Source organism: Nomascus leucogenys, chromosome 18 (assembly GCF_006542625.1).
Source record: "Nomascus leucogenys isolate Asia chromosome 18, Asia_NLE_v1, whole genome shotgun sequence".
Classification (NCBI taxonomy): domain Eukaryota; kingdom Metazoa; phylum Chordata; class Mammalia; order Primates; family Hylobatidae; genus Nomascus; species Nomascus leucogenys.
The window spans coordinates 18,871,689-18,889,467 of record NC_044398.1 but is presented as its reverse complement, the minus strand read 5'-3'; the positions used below and the strand labels follow the sequence as shown (position 1 = coordinate 18,889,467).

At 42.4% G+C, this 17,779-nt stretch overlaps 1 protein-coding gene across 1 annotated transcript in view; it reads right to left on the bottom strand.

The window, feature by feature from the left end:
• Positions 1-17,271, bottom strand: part of DDX21 (DExD-box helicase 21) — a 29,478-nt gene extending 12,207 nt beyond the window's left edge. Inside the window, exons 1-9 of the mRNA XM_003258195.3 lie at positions 17,060-17,271; positions 12,766-13,209; positions 10,888-10,963; positions 9,576-9,754; positions 7,478-7,595; positions 5,766-5,951; positions 3,712-3,857; positions 2,480-2,629; positions 813-974 (exon numbers count right to left, since the gene is read on the bottom strand). Coding sequence (XP_003258243.2) covers positions 813-974; positions 2,480-2,629; positions 3,712-3,857; positions 5,766-5,951; positions 7,478-7,595; positions 9,576-9,754; positions 10,888-10,963; positions 12,766-13,209; positions 17,060-17,146 — 1,548 coding nt within the window. The 5' untranslated portion in view covers positions 17,147-17,271. The remainder of the gene's footprint in view (positions 1-812; positions 975-2,479; positions 2,630-3,711; positions 3,858-5,765; positions 5,952-7,477; positions 7,596-9,575; positions 9,755-10,887; positions 10,964-12,765; positions 13,210-17,059) is intronic.
• Between the last annotated feature and the right edge of the window lie 508 nt (positions 17,272-17,779).

The window sequence follows — 17,779 nt, the reverse complement described above, 5'->3', positions numbered from 1 at the left end:
AAACCAGGGTACCAATGCAATATTTTGTATTTTTTCCATAAGTCTTCAAAATCCAGACCACATAATAAAAAGTTATGCACTATGTATTTTACACTTGCAGTACACAGATCAATTCAGATCACCTACATCTCAAGTGCTCAACACAGCTAGTGGCTACCATATCAAAAAGTCTAAAGGCTCGTGAAACAATGTTTATACCACACACTCATGAGACTTCCTTTTTAAGAACTGGTGAATTCATAGTCTTCAGTTATTTTTCCCCATTGTTGTAAGCAGCCTTTAACCGTGGGGGATTTGCCAATTTGGGTGAGATTTTGTGGTCCTCATGTTGGAAGTGATTGGAATACCTTTAGAACAACCTTTATTTACGTGAAGAACTATCCACATCAAGTAAACTATGCTTCAGGGTCCTCCTTGAGAGGTTCCTATAACTCACAAAGCTAAGCATCTCTAACCACAGAGGTTAATTACAGGCTCTTTCTCTCCCCTGTCCTCTAGGCTCATGCATTTATCTATCTTACTTACCCCTATCCCATCTAAGTCCTTCCACCCATTCTCAAGGTTTGGCTCAAAAATCACACTATATCCCAAAGTCACCTTTTGAACCTCTGTCTGCTGATTGCACTTCTACTCAAGTGTCAGTTCTGAGGGGGGTGTCTCATAACAGGTTCATTCTCAAAATCACCCTTAGCATCCCAGCACTCAAAAGATAGCTATATACTAATGATATGAAAGTAAATAATACAATTTCCAATTTGTTTTAATACCCAAAAGAAACAAAACAAAATAAAATCTAAGCATAAAGCACATACCTTTGGTGGAGAGCTTTGTATAACCAAATCAACCTCAGGGATGTCTAACCCACGTGCAGCAACATTGGTTGCCACCAAAACTCCAAAACTACCATTTCTAAAACCTTTCAGGGTAATTTCCCTTTGCTTCTGTGGAATGTCTCCATGCAAGGACTGAGCATCCTGCCAATAAATAAATGGATGTAAGAACACCAGCTCCAACAATACAAGTACTTTTTCTCTTCATCAGTTACGCCTGTAAAAGACATTCATATTTTGGTGATATGCCTGTTGAAAACATTACAAAGGGGAAAATGTGTCTTGAATGGATAAGCCTCAATATTATTTCCAAACCCGCAGTTATGAATTCCAACTGTATCCAACTTTACTTATTGAAGTTGAGGATATGAGACAAGAGTGATCAAACCTATTTTATCAGTGTAACCTTAGGTCTGAGCCACCCTTTCCTCATTTGTGCGATGAGATGCCATGACATGCACACTCTGATCATTAGAAAGAAGTGAGGCCAGGTGCAGTAGCTCATGCACTTGGGAGGCCCAGACAGGCAGATTGCTTGAGCCTGAGGTTTGAGACCAGCCCGGGCAATATGGCAAGACTCGGTCTCTACTAAAAATTAAAAAAAAAAATAAAATTAGTGGAGGGTGGGTAGGAGAGCATCAGGTAGAATAGCTCATAAATGCTGGGCTTAATACCTAGGTTATGGGATGATCTGTGCAGCAAACCACCTTGGCATACATTTAGCTATGTAACAAACCTGCACATCCTCACATGTACCCCTGAACCTAAAAGCTGAAGATTAAAAAAGAGTCTTCCCAATTAGATAGTAGTGACTGTGGCACAACCTCATGATTATGCTAAAAGCCACTGAAATGTACATTTTAAAATGGTAATATGTGGCACATGAATTATAGCAATAATAAAACACCATCCAGAAAAAAAAGCCAGGTATGGTGGTGCATGCTACCTGGAGGTTAAGGCTACAGTGATCCGAGATCACACCAATGCACTTCACTTCAGCCTGGGCAAAGGGAGTGAGACCCTGTCTCCAAAAAATAAAAGGTAGGCCAGGCGCAATGGCTCATGCCTATAATCCCAGCATTCTGAGCAGCCGAGGCAGGTGGATCACTTGATCACTTGAGGTCAGGAGTTCGAGACCAACCTGGCCAACATGGTGAAACCCCATCTGTACTAAAAATACAAAAATTAGCTGGGCGTGCTGGCACATGCCTGTAATCCCAGCTACTCGGGAGGCTGAGGCAGGAGAATTGCCTGAACCCAAGAAGCGGAGGTTTCAGTGAGCCAAGATCACACCATAGCAGTCCAGCCTGGGCGAAGAAGCAAGACTCCGTCTCGAAAAAAAAAATTAACCAGGCGTGGTGGTGCCCACCTGTAATCCCAGCTACTTGGGGGGCTGAGGTGGGAGAGAATCACTTGAACTTAGGAGGCAGAGAGCCCAGATTACACCACTGCACTCCAGCCTGGGTAACAGAGTGAGACTCTGCCTCAATTAAAAAAAAAAAAAAAAAAGTAGCTTCCTCTCATTTCTAAACTAAACTAAACTAAACTGGTATTCACTGAATGAATGAAAATCAGACCAAGAGCAGATATGCCCAAGGTGAAGATTTGTTGATATCCCCAGCTTTGCTGGCATAAGAGGAAGGACCAACCTGCTTTATAGCTGAATTCTGGGACAGCTCCTGGGCTTCTTTCTTGGTTTCACAAAAGATGATAGTGCGTCCTTGATGACCACTATATACTCGGATGACATCCCCAATAACTGCTGCCCTCTGAGTCCAGTGGCACTTAATAGCCAGATGCTTATATAAGAAGAAAAAAAACATCTACTTAGTAAAGCTTTGCTGGAAACTAAAATCACAACACAATGATGAGTGAGCACAACACTAATGTTCTAATGTCTTGCTCCTGGAAACAACTACTCAAGCCTAATAAGAGCTGTCTGCAGCCACCACTGAGAGAAAAAAACCTAAATAAGCCAGTAAAGCAGAAAGCAACATGATCTGCCCATCTCCCCATGCCTCTCCCCTTTCTCTAAAGAGCATCTAACTTCTTTATTTTCTGACAACCAGGAAAATGCAGGAAATGCCATTCCCTAGCTTTCTACAGGAAACCAAATAACCAACAAATTTCTGTATGTTTTGCCCTTTCATTTACTTAAAAACCCAATCTGTAGTAGATTAATTTATACAGGTCTGTTCCTCACTGAAATTAATTCATCTAGGTATCAGAATCGAAGGTGAAATTTTAAACTTCAACACTTTTAAGCTTAAACACAAAGCACTAGATTTCTCTGCTGCCCTCTAATGTTTAAATTTTAAGTGTGATTTATGTTTACATAATTCAGATAGATTTAAGTTCCAAATCATTCTGAAATGAAATGAGGCCATCGATGATGAAATTTTAAAAACACAGCTCTCAGGCCGGGCGTGGTGGCTCACACCTGTAATCCCAGCACTTTGGGAGGCGGAGGTGGGCAGATCACGAGGTCAAGAGATTGAGACTATCCTGACCAACATGGTGAAACCCTGTCTCTACTAAAAATACAAAAATTAGCTGGGCGTGGGGGTGCATGCCTGTAGTCCCAGCCACTCAGGAGGCTGAGGCAGGAGAATCGCTTGAACCCGGGAGGTTGAGGTTGCAGTGAGCGGAGATTGTGCCACTGCACTCCAGCCTGGTGACAGAGTGAGACTCCATCGCAAAAAATAAAAATAAAAATAAAAACACAGATATCATATACAGCTCAAATAGAAATATCTTTCCTTGGCTTTTCACATGGATTTAGTATTTATCTGGAAAAAGAATATTTACCAGTCTTAATACTAATAGACAAGAAAAAAATAATATACAATTTTATATTCTGGCAACTAAGTAAATAATTTACCTCCACAGTTATTGCCGTTTTCTGAGTCTTTTTACCAATCAGGTCCACCTGTTCATATGTAGATTTCATGTATTTCTTGGCAACATTAAATACCCAATGAGGGCAAGTTGCAGAAAAAAGCAATGTTTGGGGATTGTCTTCAGAATCTTTGAGGAGGGGGAAAAAAAAGTCAGTATGAATAATCCAAACAAGCCTACATAGTATTCCACCTAACCTAATACTTCTACAGTCCATCAATGTTCACCAGCAACCACCTGAGGCCAAGTCAGGCACTGAGGACACAAAACTGGAAGACAGAGGTTCCCCAATGGGCAAAGAAATACCTCTAGGTAATTTATCTAAAAGATCCTTAAAATAGTGAAAGTACTTTAAAGTTATTTTGCTTTCTGACCATTAGGCTTTTGAATTACAAACGAAATCTATTCTAAGATTTCTATTCTCAATATTTTATGAATTTAGAATTCTTGTCCAATCATTGAGTCCAGCTACTATTTTTGTTTGTTCAATTCTACTTAAGAGTGCCATCACATTCTCAAACATTCCAAATAGAAGTGTGGTAGAATCCTTCTGGAGAGAATTTGACAGTGTATATTGAGGAGCATGAATTATTTACACTTTTAAGCTCAGTAATTCCACTTCTGGAAATCTATCCTAAAGAACCAATTCCAGGCCAGGCACAGTGGCTCATACCTGTAATTCTAATGCTTTCAGAGGTGGAGGTAGGAGGATCACTTGAGGCCAGGAATCAAGACAAGCCTGGGCAACACAGTGAGACCCTGTCTCTATGAATAATAAAAACATTCGCCAGGCATGGTGGCACACGCCTGTAGCCCTAAGCTACTCAGGAAGCTGAGGCCCAGGAGTTTAGGGATGCAGTGAGCTATGATGGTGCCACTGTACTACAGCCTGAGTGACAGGGTGAGGGCCTATCTTAAAAATAAAAAAAGGGCGGCCACAGTAGAGCACATCTGTAATCCTAGTACTCTGGGAGGCCAAAGTGGGAGGGAGGATCACTTGAGTCCAAGACTTCAAGACCAGCCTGGACAGCATGGTGAAACCCACCTCTACAAAAAACAGAAAAATTAGCTGGGCATGGTGGTGCACGTCTATAGTCCCAGCTACTCGGAGGATCGCTTGAACCTGGAAGGTGGAGGTTGCAATGAGCCAAGATCCCACCACTGCACTCCAGCCTGGGTGACAGATTTAGACCCTGTCTCAAAAAAAAAACAATTCCAGATATTGAGGTGAGAAGCTATCTGTATAAAAGTGGCTAAACAGAATTATTTATATTGAATAAATATAAACAGAATTATTTATATTGAATAAAAATCAAAATAGGCAAATGGTAGAATTAAGTCATGGCCAACCACTTCATACAGTATTTTTGCTGAATTTGTATATGTATAGTCAGAGTATAATCAACACATATACACAATAAAATGCAAAACATCAGGAATACACCAAAAGCAGACCACATCAAGATGACAGAAGATGGTATTTTTCTTCTTTTACTTTCCCAAGTTTTCCCCATTGTGGTAATATGATAAATCATGACTTTTTTTTTCCTCACCAGCTTTAATCCCAGAGTAATGACTTTTTTTTTTTTAATCCAAGTTTCTAGATAAAATAAGCCCCCTTCCAATTTCCCAAGGCTTTATTCATCTCTTAGAAAACTACTTAGTCACCAGGCCAGGCGCAGTGGCTCATGCCTCTAATCCCAGCACTTTGGGAGGGTGAGGCAGGCGGATCACTTGGGGCTGGGAGTTTGACACCAGCCTGGGCAATATGGCGAAATCCCATCTCTACTAAAAATACGAAAATTAGCCAGGCGTGGTGGCGGGTGCCTGTAATCCCAGCTACTAGGGTGGCTGAGGCATGAGAGTCACTTGAACCCAGGAGACAGAGGTTACAGTGAGCCGAGACTATGCCACTGCACTCCAGGCTGGACAACAGAGTGAGACAGTGAAACTCTGCCTCAAAATAAATAAAGACAATTATTTAGTTACCACCCTTCCTTTGGTATTTTTTATCAGCTTCTTGAATTTGTGGATTACCTTTCTTGTACGCCACACTTAAAATCTCTTCCACTTGATCAGCAAATCCCATATCCAACATCTGGTCCACTTCATCCAGGACAACATGCTTAAGTTTGGTGAGATCTAGTTTGCCATTCTGTATGTGGTCTTTGATACGACCTGGTGTTCCAACCAGGATATCAATCCCATTCCTCATGCGTTCAACTATAAAAAACAATGACAAGATTTGCTGGGTTTTTAAGTAAGTACTTTCATCTGTCTGGGGTACCACAGTTAACTGTATTGTTACTCTAAAATATTTGATAAATACCTACAAGTACAAAGTAATATGCTAAGTAATAATGATAAAGATACTCATGGCACTCCTAATCTAGTGGGAAAAACATGAGAAGTGAAAAATATCAACAAAATTTAAAGCACCCAATTATAGTAAATATTTGAAATGACAGTCTAGTGTACAAAGTGACATAAAAGAAATATGCAGCCAGGCGTGGTGGCTCACGCCTGTAATCCCAGCACTTTGGGAGGCCAAGGTGGGTGGATCATGAGATCAGGAGTTCAAGACCAGCCTGGCCAACGTGGTGAAACCCCATTTTTACTAAAACTACAAAAATTAACCAGGCACAGTGGCGGGTGCCTGTAATCCCAGCTACTCGGGAGGCTGAGGCAGGAGAATCGCTTGAACCTGGGCAGCAGAGGTTGCAGTGAGCCAAGAGCACGCCACTGCACTCCAGCCTGGGCCACAGAGTGAGACTGTCTCACAAAAAAAAAATAAATAAATAAATAAATAAAAAAGAAAGAAATATGCACTACTGGAGGACAATAGCACCAGGAAAGAAATTAGTTCTGGCTGGGCACGGTGGCTCACGCCTGTAATCCCAGCACTTTGGGAGGCTAAGGCTGGCAAATCACGAGGTCAGGAGTTCGAGATCAGCCTGGCCAATATGGTGAAACCCCATCTCTACTAAAAATACAAAAATTAGCCAGGCGTGGTAGCCTCCCGGGTTCACGCCACTCTCCTGCCTCAGCCTCCTGAGTAGCTGAGACTACAGGTGCCTGCCACCATGCCCGGCTAATTTTTTGTATTTTTAGTAGAGATGGGGTTTCACCGTGTTAGCCAGGATGGTCTCGATCTCCTGACCTCGTGATCCGCCCGCCTCAGCCTCCCAAAAGTGCTGGGATTACAGGCGTGAGCCACTGTGCCCAGCCAAAACTATGATTTTTTTAATTCCTTAAATCCCCTCCTAATTTATACATCTGCTCTAATAATAAAGCTCCAAGGCCTTGAACTGGGAAGTAATGGAATACAAGAGCAGAGACTGTAACATTTGGCCCTTGAGCCCCAAGGAAAGAAAGCCTGCCTACATCAAGAAAGAAGCAACCATGCAGAAAGAGGGACAGACCCAAGGTCCTGACAGACAAGAGTAACCTTGAATTCTGACTTCCTATTTCCTAGAGCCCAAATGGACTGTCTTTTTGAGTTCAATAATAAGTTACCTTTGTAGCCCCTAGATAAATATAAATAGATAAAAGTCCTAAGAACCATATATAGGATTTGCCTATCATCAAGCAGGATCATGTTCTTGACCACCTTTAAACAATGGCAAAAGAAAATCCCCATAAATGACTATCCTATGTAGAGAAGCCAGATGTCAAGGTGAAAAGAAATCCAATCAGAGCAGTCAACAATGGGTGGCATTATACTTCCCTCACTTTTTGAATGTACTCACATTGACCTCCATAGGGAGTTCCACCATAAAAACAAGCCACTGACAGCTTTTTTGTGATGTCACTGAAGTCTTTGCTTACTTGATTTGCCAACTCTCTTGTAGGTGCAAGAACCAGTACCTGATAAAGAAAAATAATTGAATTCAAATTACTGTGTAGTATTTGTTTCTTAATCTAGTCCTTAAAGAACAGCATTCCAGCAAAAGAACGACTTGAACAAGGTCTCACACTGATGATGACAATAACATTAGCTAATATTTTCGTCTAATAGATCTTAGACTCTACTAAATTCTTTATATGTATTATACTGATTTAATTCTCGCAACCTTTTGAGCTAGGTATTAGAGGATAAATAACTTGACTAAGCCCCAAAGGCTAAGAAGGAGCAGAGCCTTCAAGCAATTGGGCTCCAAAACCTATAGTCTTAACCTCTACAGTAAAGAAAATTTGAAGCAGAACAAAGTCAGAGAAGTAAGGTAGAGCCAACAATGTAAGGGGCGCTTTGAATCCTAGAGCAATATGAGTTTGATCTATATATATATATATATATAAAAAACATGAAACTGCTGGCCAGGCGCAATGGCTCATGCCTATAATCCCAGCACTTTGAGAGGCCAAAGTGGGTGGCTTACTTGAGGTCAGGAGTTCAAGACCAGCCTGGCCAACATGGTGGAAGCCTATCTCCACTAAAAATACAAATGAGCCAGGTGTGGTGGCTCACACTTGTAATCCTAACTACTTGGGATGTTGAGGTGGGAGGATCGCTTAAACCTGCGAGGCAGAGGTTAAGATTGCACCACCACACTCCAACCCGGGCGACAAAGCAAGACTTTGTCTCAAAAAAAAAAAAAAAAAAAAAAAAAAAAAAAAAAAGTCCAGGTGCAGTGGCTCATGCCTATAATCCCAGCACTTTGGGAGGCTGAGGTGGGTAGATCACTTGAGCTCAGGAGTTCCAGACCAGCCTGGCCAACATGGTGAAACCCCATCTCTACTAAAAATACAAAATTAGCCAGGCATGGTGGTACACACCTGTAATCCCAGCTACTTGGGAGGCTGAGGCAGGAGAATCGCTTGAACTGCTACAGGTCCTCAAAATAGGGTAATGGTATGAAACTAATATGATTCAAGAACACCTAATACATTCATCTAAAAAATATTTAATGACTACCTACTATTGGCCAAGCACTATTCTATGTGCTAGGGATACAGCAGTAAACAAATTAACAAAGGGGGAACATGGACACTGGAAGGCCAGTGAGCAAGTGAGGTTAGGCCAGAAAGACAACTGCAAGAACCCACAGCCAAAGTGACAACATGGGCATTTGCAATCATTTCAATGAGGTTAATGTTTGTTAAATGTCAAGTTCTCTAGAAATGAGCCCAATGGACTCACCCTAATATGGGGGCTTGGCCTTTTCACCTCTGACTTGCCCTTCTTTCCAGTCATGCTTTTTTTTTTTTTTTTTTTTGAGACGGAGTCTTGCTCTGTTGCCCAGGCTGGAGTGCAGTGGCGCGATCTCAGCTCACTGCAAGCTCCGCCTCCTGGGTTCACGCCATTCTCCTGCCTCAGCCTCCCAAGTACCTGGGACTACAGGCACCCGCCACCACGCCCGGCTAATTTTTTGTATTTTTAGTAGAGACGGGGTTTCACGGTGTTTGCCAGGATGGTCTCGATCTCCTGACCTTGTGATCCGCCCGCCTCGGTCTCCCGAAGTGCTAAGATTACAGGCGTGGGCCACCGCCCATTCATGCTTTTCTACCAAAAATGCTTTCTCCATCTAGGCAAAAATGGTCAGACACTTGACCAAAGCTATAAGCCCCAGGGACATCTAAGGGTTTGAAGGAAATATGATGAGCATTAATTATATAGATGATCAAAACTGTGGGAAAAATTAAAATACTGAAATATACAGAGAATGATCTGTATATATTAATTATTAAATATAAAAGAATTGTCCTGGATTACTTTCACATAAAGATCCACAGTAAATAGAATGGGTGACTATAAGAACACAATACAAAATAGTAGGGTATGTACACAATGCCCAAGTGGTGTTTTTTCCTGTGCTGACTGAGAGCGCTTGTATTTAAGACAGTTACCTGAGGGGGACGGCCTCTCTTCCTGTCTTGCAGTTCCTCATGAAGTTTCTCAATCAAAGGGATGGCAAAGGAGAATGTCTTCCCAGTTCCTGTCCGTGCCTGTGCAATTAAGTCCTTCCCGCTGTAAACATGATGGAATGTCTTTGCTTGTATAGGAAATAAGAAGGTCACTCCTCGGCCTATGAACAAATTAACTGTGTTATCTCACATTGCAATTCTTAAAATATTAGCCATACTGACATACTGAAGTATATTACTCATGCTTCTGGTCCTGTAGAACTAAGGAATTTTACCTTCTGGTCAACATCTACAAAGTTAGGCTCAAATACATATATTTTTTAAGAGACAAGGTCTTGCTTTGTCGCCCATGCTGGAGTACAGTGGTGTGATCATAACTCACTTGCAGCCTTGAACTCCTGGGCTCAAGTGATCCTCCTGCCTCAGACTGATGGACAGCTGGGATTACAGGTGCAAGCCATCATACCTGGCTCAGAAATATTCTGATAGTAAAGAATCTGCTTGACTGAAAAATATCAACAAACTGTAAAGCATCCAATTATAGTAAATATTTGAAGTCTTATCCATAAGCCTGAAAATCTGGTGCTTTGCAATGCAATTGTGCTGCTCCTGATTTAGGAAGCACCTACTTGAGTAACTGTGACTCCAGCTACTTCAGAAGCAGATTATTAAATGAATTCTGGGTTTACGCCTACAAATTAGGCTAATTAATCTAGAGATGCCTCAGAAGTGAAAGAGATAAAACATTAACATGGCATCACCTAATTGCTTAATTTCACCTGCACCATTAGTCATTACACTTCTGAATACATACTGTATTAAATACAATTTTTTTTGAGACAGGGTTTCATTCTGTCACCCAGGCTGGCGTGCAGTGGTGTGATCACAGTTCACTGAAGCCTTGAACTCCTAGGCTCAAGCGATCTTCCTTCCTCAGCCTCTGGAGTAGTTAGGACTATAGATGTGTGTTACCACGTGCCCAGCTAATTTTTAAACTTTTTGTCGGGACAGGTTCTCACTATGTTACCCAGGAAGATCTCAAACTCCTGGCCTCAATCAATTACAGGTGTGAGCCACCACAGAGGGCCTGAAGAAATTTTAACTACTTGTTTAAGAAACATGAAGAATTATCACTACTATAGTACTATATTGAATACACAGGCCTACTTCATTATATGACTGCATATATCAGCCTACAATAAGAATACATCCTGGTTCATCTTAACAAAAACAGTGGAGTGCTTCTGTTAAAATAATACGTTCTAACATCATATGATATTTCCAAGAACATTACCTTTGAGAAGCTTAATAGTTTCTTCAGATATGGGAAAATTAGAGAAAGCACCTTCTTTTTGTTCCACAGGTATTTCCTATCAAGTAAAGGGCCACAGAAAGAAATCAATAATCACCTACACAAATTAATAGAGAACCTTCTGAGAAAGAGACAAAACAAGCTATCCTAAAGCAATTCTTCTAAACACATCACTTTAAAAATCAACCAAAAAGACACAAAAACCTTGATAGGTAAATCGAGATCTGAAAAGGAAGCATTGTCATAAATCTATAAAACCTCAACAAAAGAAAAATCTGAGGCAAATATATACTGGGTATATTATGTGTGACTAGATCTCAACTAAGATCTACTCCATAACCATAACCAACAATACACTGTCGGAAATGTCATTAGCCCTCTTCCAAAGCAGCATCTCTCGTAAACACACATCCATAGAAAATGAACAAACGTTTTATGAGGTAGCAGTCACTGTGGCATTATTTGATAGTAAGATATCTGAATGCTCAATAAAAGTAGTAAGTAGATTTCAAGACATTTATATGAAGGATTATGTAACCATTAAGCGTACTTAATGAGGAAAATGCTTAGATAGAAACAGAAAAGTCAAGATACAAGATTGCATAGTACAATCCTAATCTGATTAAAAATAATAGATGCATATACTAAAAGTACTACAAGGAAACACCAAAAATTAACAAGATTACTTCTGTACTTGAAAAGTACAGGTATTAATATTTACTAAATGAATGGTGAAATTCCAGGAAGCATTTCTTTCTTTTTGCAAAATGTCTGCATTTTCTATTTTCTCTGGATCACATATTTTTTATAATCAGGAAAAAAATTATAAATGTTGACCATGATCTATAGCAAAAAGAAAATTCATTAGAATTAGTATTTTTCAGCTGGGTGTGGTGGCTTGTGCCTGTAATCCCAGCTACTCAGGAGGTTTAGGCAGGATTATTGCTTGAGGCCACAAGTTCTGGACCAGCCTGGGCCACGCAGCGAGATCTCATGTCTAAAAAAAAAATTTTTTTAATACAATTAGTATTTTTCTTTCATAACTGAGTTTCTGAAAGATAAAAGAATTAGGTTCTGGACAGACATTTTATCATCCTGTTCAACTCCAGGATGATTACTTAATGGCCTAACCAAAAGGACTTATGCAATCAACCTTTTCAGTAATTCCAATAATTTATTTGGTTAAATCCCTCAGAGGGAAACTAGGGCCCATTTACAAAACTGTATCTCTTCTGTTGACTGACTTGCAAATAAGCAGACCAAGACTCTCCCTACGCTTAAACAGTATCTGCTTATTTGTAAAGGAGGCATTGTGACACTATGCTAATTTTTTTTTTTTTTTTAAAGACAGAGTCCACTGGGAACAGTAGCTCATGCCTGTAAACCCAGCACTTTGGGAGGCCCAGGCGGGCAGATCACCTGAGGTCAGGAGTTTGAGACCAGCCTGGCCAACATGGTGAAAGCCCGCCTCTACTAAAAATACAAAAAATACAAAAAATTAGCCAGCCACCCATAATCCCAGCTACTGAGGAGGCTGAGATAGGAGAATCACTTGAACCCAGGAGGCAGAGGTTGCAGTGAGCTGAGATCGCGCCACTGCACTCCAGCCTAGGTAACAGAGCAAGACTCCATCTCAAAAAAAAAATAAAAAAGACAGAGTACTCTTAGCTGAGCCACCGTGCCCTGTCGTGTGCTAATTTTTAAGATGCAGTCCCACTCAGCCTAAGGTATCCCCCAACCCACAAGGTGCTGACACATCACATTTTCTCCTACTATTAAAGAGTACATATAGCAGTTACCTACTTATTTAGCTGAAACAACAATGAAAGATATCTTCTACCCAATGAAGTGCAAATGTACCTGCTCTATCTCACTGTTACTTTCTTCACTGGCAGCTTCACTGGGGTTACAGTCAGGTTCAGGATGAGGAAATCCATTCTTCAGTTTGGGGCTTTTCTCTCCAGTTTCTCCATTCATTTCCTTTTCTTTCTTCATCTTCTTGGGCTTAGGAGCATCTATTTCCTCCTCAGAAGGCTCCTCATTTTTTATCACTTTTTTGGTTTTAGAAGAAACCACTTTCTTTTCAATGGGCTCCTTTTTCTTTCTCAAACTTTTGGTTTTAGGAGAAACGTCATTTTGAGATGGCTCCTCTTTCTTTTTTGCCTTTTTGGATTTAGGAGAATTCATGTCAACTTCAGAAGGCTCTGCTTTCTTTTTAACTTGTTTAGCTTTGGGGGAAACAGTTTCTTCCTCTTCTGCTATCTCTTCAGTCTTATCAGATTTTGGCTTCTCTTTTTTCTCTTTCTAAAAAAAATTTATAAGGAAAATACAAACACTGAATAAGGCATTTATACATTTGCAACATTCATCAATTCTGGATTATTTCAAGATCATTTTCAACTTTAAAAAATACAATTTTGGGGCATTTCAACATTTGTACTTTCACGCTGTGATAAGGTAAAAATCAAAATAGTAAGCTTTTTCTAAAATCACTTCTTAGCTATATATAGAGATGAGTATATTTTCTAAGATAGTTTCACTATCTTGGAAAATGAAGAGTGCCCCTTAGTAACTATTCAACTCATGTGGGTCAAACAGTTATAAAACAGATTTTCTTTTTTGAGACAGAGTCTCGCTCTGTCGCCCAGGCTGGAGTGAAGTGGCACAATCTCAGCTCACTGAAACCTCCACTCCCGAGTTCAAGCGATTCTCATGCCTCAGCCACCCGAGTACCTGGGACTACAGGTGCGCACCACCACACCCAGCTAATTTTTGTATTTTTAGTAGAGGCGGGGTTTTCCCCTGTTGCCCAGGCTGGTCTCAAACTCCTGAGCTCAGGCAACCCACCCACTTCGGCCTCCCAAACTGCTAGGATTACATGAGCCACCGTGCTTGGCCTATAAACCAGATTTTCATAAGGGATTTGAAATAAGGGATTTGGATAAGCTCATGGGATAGTCCAACAGGCTCCAAACTCAATACTATAAAAAGTCCAAATTCTATTCCAACAGAATAAGGCCATGTATCTACAGATTGATGATGTTAAGCAGGTTTCTTTTCTTTCTTCCTGCTAAAATCCCAGGTAAAACAACAGGGATTTTTTTTGTTTTTTTAAGAGAGAATTTCACTTTTTCACCCAGGTTGTGGTACAGAGGCATGATCATAGCTCACTGCAACCTCTAACTCCAAAACAGGAATTCTGCACTTTGTGTATCTCACAAGAGCAAATGAATTTATATAAAGACAGTTTAGGGCCAGATGCAGTGGTTCATGCCTGTAATCCCAGCACTCTGGGAGGCCAAGGCAGGAGGATTGTTTGAGGCCAGCAGTTCCAGGCAAGCATGGACAATATAGCGAGACCCCGTCTCTATTGAAAAAGTTTAAAAATTAGGCCAGGCGCAGTGGCTCACGCCTGTAATCTCAGGACTTTGGGAGGCTGAGGAGGGCGAATCACGAGGTCAGGAGAAGGAGACCATCCTGACTAACACAGTGAAATCTCATCTCTACTAAAAATACAAAAAAATTAGCCAGGCATGGTGGCACGCACCTGTAGTCCCAGCTACTCAGGAGGCTGAGGCAGGAGAACTGCTTGAACCCAGGAGGCGGGGGTTGCAGTGAGCTGAGATCACGCCACTGCACTCCAGCCTGGGCAACACAGCAAGACTATCTCAAAAAAAAAAAAATTTTTTTTAAATTAGCCAAGTGTAGCGGCACACACCTATACTCCTAGCTACTTAGGAGGCTGAGGTGGGAGGATTGCTTGAGCCCAGGAATTCAAGGTTGCAGTTAGCTATAATCATGCCACTGCACTCTAGCTTGGGTGACAGTAAGACTCTGTCTCTACAAAAAATAAAAGGGCAGGATGCAGTGGCTCACACCTGTAATCCCAGCACTTTGGGAGGCCGAGGTGGGCGGATCACCTGAGGTTGGAAGTTTGAGACCAGCCTGACCAACATGGAGAACAAGCCTGGGCAACGAGAGCAAAACTCCATCCCAAAAAATAATAATAATAAATAATAAGGCCGGGCGCGGTGGCTCACGCTTGTAATCCCAGCACTTTGGGAGGCCGAGGCGGGCGGATCACAAGGTCAGGAGACCACGGTGAAACCCCGTCTCTACTAAAAATACAAAAAATTAGCCGGGCGTGGTGGTGGGCGCCTGTAGTCCCAGCTACTTGGAGAGGCTGAGGCAGGAGAATGGCGTGAACCCGGGAGGCGGAGCTTTCAGTGAGCTGAGATTGCGCCACTGCACTCCAGCCTGGGTGACAGAGCGAAACTCCGTCTCAAAATAATAATAATAATAATAATAATAATAATAATAATAATAAATAATAAAATAAATAAAAGAGACACTTTACGAAACAAAAAGTTATAAAAACTCGGTCTATCACCCATGTGTAAAAAAGATGTGCTTAATTTAAAATAAAGTAAGTTACAAGAATATGGAAGGAGTGACACCTTAGAACCAAGTAAGACATGACTGTGGCTCCTATTTGAACTTTCTGACCCTCTACAAATTTTCATACTACTGAAAACAATTAGACATGTGTTGTAGCCTCCTTAGAAGCCTGTTCTGGCAGAGCCCCAGAACAATCTTGGAAGTACATATTACGCTGAATTCTGCCTCCTGGAAACTTCAGGCCTGGTCTCTGTTCTCAAATCACAGATTAAGAATAATCTCCTTGCCAACAAAAAACAAGCTAGTCTCCTTCCAAAATTTTAATTTGTTTTCATCCCTTGGTTCCACCAAATAAGACTGAGTTTCCCATCCTGGTGGTCTCTTTTGGAATATAACAGAGTTTGGTCATGTACCTCTGGATGTGAGCATGCCAAATTGAACGCAATTGACTGATGCAATGTAAACCAGGACCACGACCTTTTTGCACCTGAGTACAAATCTGCCGCGGCTTCCTACAATTCTAAAATATTGCTATTGTAAGAACTCCATATCAAAAGACAGAGAAACCAACAAGGAAAGTTAATTCTAAGTAGCGTACAACCTAAGTTCAAGGACAATCTTTGTTCCCACTGACTTGATTTCAGAACAGAGACTCGGTCACAAGTTAAATCACTAGGAAGCAACAGCAAAGCAGCGGACAGCTATCAAGGTTAAAATTACTGCACACTGCTGGCCTATATAAAAAATATGGTGTACACTCAGCACCGCAACACATGCCTTTATATTTCCATGGGAAATCTAGTCAACTCATGTGGTTGGTCAAACAGTTGTAAAACAGATTTTCTTAAGAAGAACTGAATTACGTCATCTTCTCAGGGCGGCTTACCGGAAAACAAACTCTACTTCCCTTACTAGAGTTTAAAAAGTCAGTAAAGACGCGGCCCACGTGCGAAGATGAAGTTAAGATCTCTCCAGTCTACTCTAAAGCTCCAGTGCCCACTTTTTTTTTTTTTTTTTTTTTTGAGATGGAGTTTCGCTCTGTTGCCCAGGCTGACCTGCAGTGGCGCGATCTCGGCTCACCACAACCTCCGCCTCCCGGGTTCAAGCAATTCTCCTGCCTTAGCTTCCCGAGTAGCTGGGACTACAGGCGCGCGCCACCATGCCCGGCTAATTTTTGTATTTTTTAGTCGAGACAGGGGTTTCAGTATGTTGGCCAGGCTGGCCTCGAACTCCTGACCTCATGATCCGCCCGCCTCGGCCTCCCAAAGTGTTGGGATTACAGGCGTGAGCCACCGCACCCGGCCTCCAGTCCCCACTTTGACTTGACTTTCTAATTCCCTTCGCGCACGCTCATGCCGGGAGTTATGTCCTAGCCAACAACGTGGAGCCTGACTGAAGGTCCAACTCTGCGCACTGTGTGAGGCGCGCCCAAGTCGCCGGGGACCACGTGGGACACCCGGCCTTCTCCCGAGCTCCAATAGGGCCTCTCTATCAGAGTTCCTGGGACATGTGGATGCCTATAAACTCAGAGGAAGAGATCAGCGCGCGGCGGACCTGGCTCGGTCGGGCAAACGACGCGTCCACTGCCCGGGGAGCGCACCACTCCTGGGCGACCGCCCGCCAAGACCCACGCCCGGTGTCTGGACGCGCTGTTACCCGCCGCGCGCTCCCACCATCCCAGCCCGGGCCCTTCTCCCGCACCCGGGGGTTCTGCTCCACTCAGCGTCCCTCCTGGCCCCAGGTCCCTCCGTTTCACCTTCTCGGTTTGCTTTCGCAGTGTCTCCCCTTTTTTCATTGCGGTGTCTGATTCCAAACCAGCGTCACTACGGAGTTTTCCCGGCATCTTCAGCGCAGTCTGCCCAGGCCGACCGGTCTTCTCAACCGCGTGGAGAGGAAGAGGTAGTTCCCCACCCTCCGTCCTCCCGGCTCTCGTCACTTCCTGTAGCAAGGCACTTCCGGGGGAAGCAGGAAGCACAGGAAAGGCTGCTCTCCGCGTGGTAAATTCAAAGCAGGGGTCTGTGACTGTGGCTGGATTTAGTGAATTGACCACTTGCGGCCCTTGGTCTAGAAGCCATCTACGGAACGGTAGAACCTCAAGGAATTACAAAGATTAGCTTTGTAGAACCTCTCCAACACTGGCTGGATTTTCCCTAGCCCCAGCCTGATAAATGAAGGCTTCCAGTTGCTTTTGAGTGTCGCATCTTCAGTGCTTTATGTTGTATTGCTCGAGTTTGCATGTACAGACGCGCGGATGTGTGTTCTTAACCATCTCTTGGAAACGTCTACTCTGAAAGTGTCGGCCAGACTCAGGAGCCTGAAGAATAAAAATAATTCAGTCGGGTCTGGTCGTGCATTCATGCGAGCACTCAAACATCTTATGAGCGTTCACTGTATCAGGTAGGAGAAACAGGAGTAGTATTCACTAGCAAACACAAAAGCCTTATCTCAAGAAGCTTTATAGACTAGCGGGAGAGAG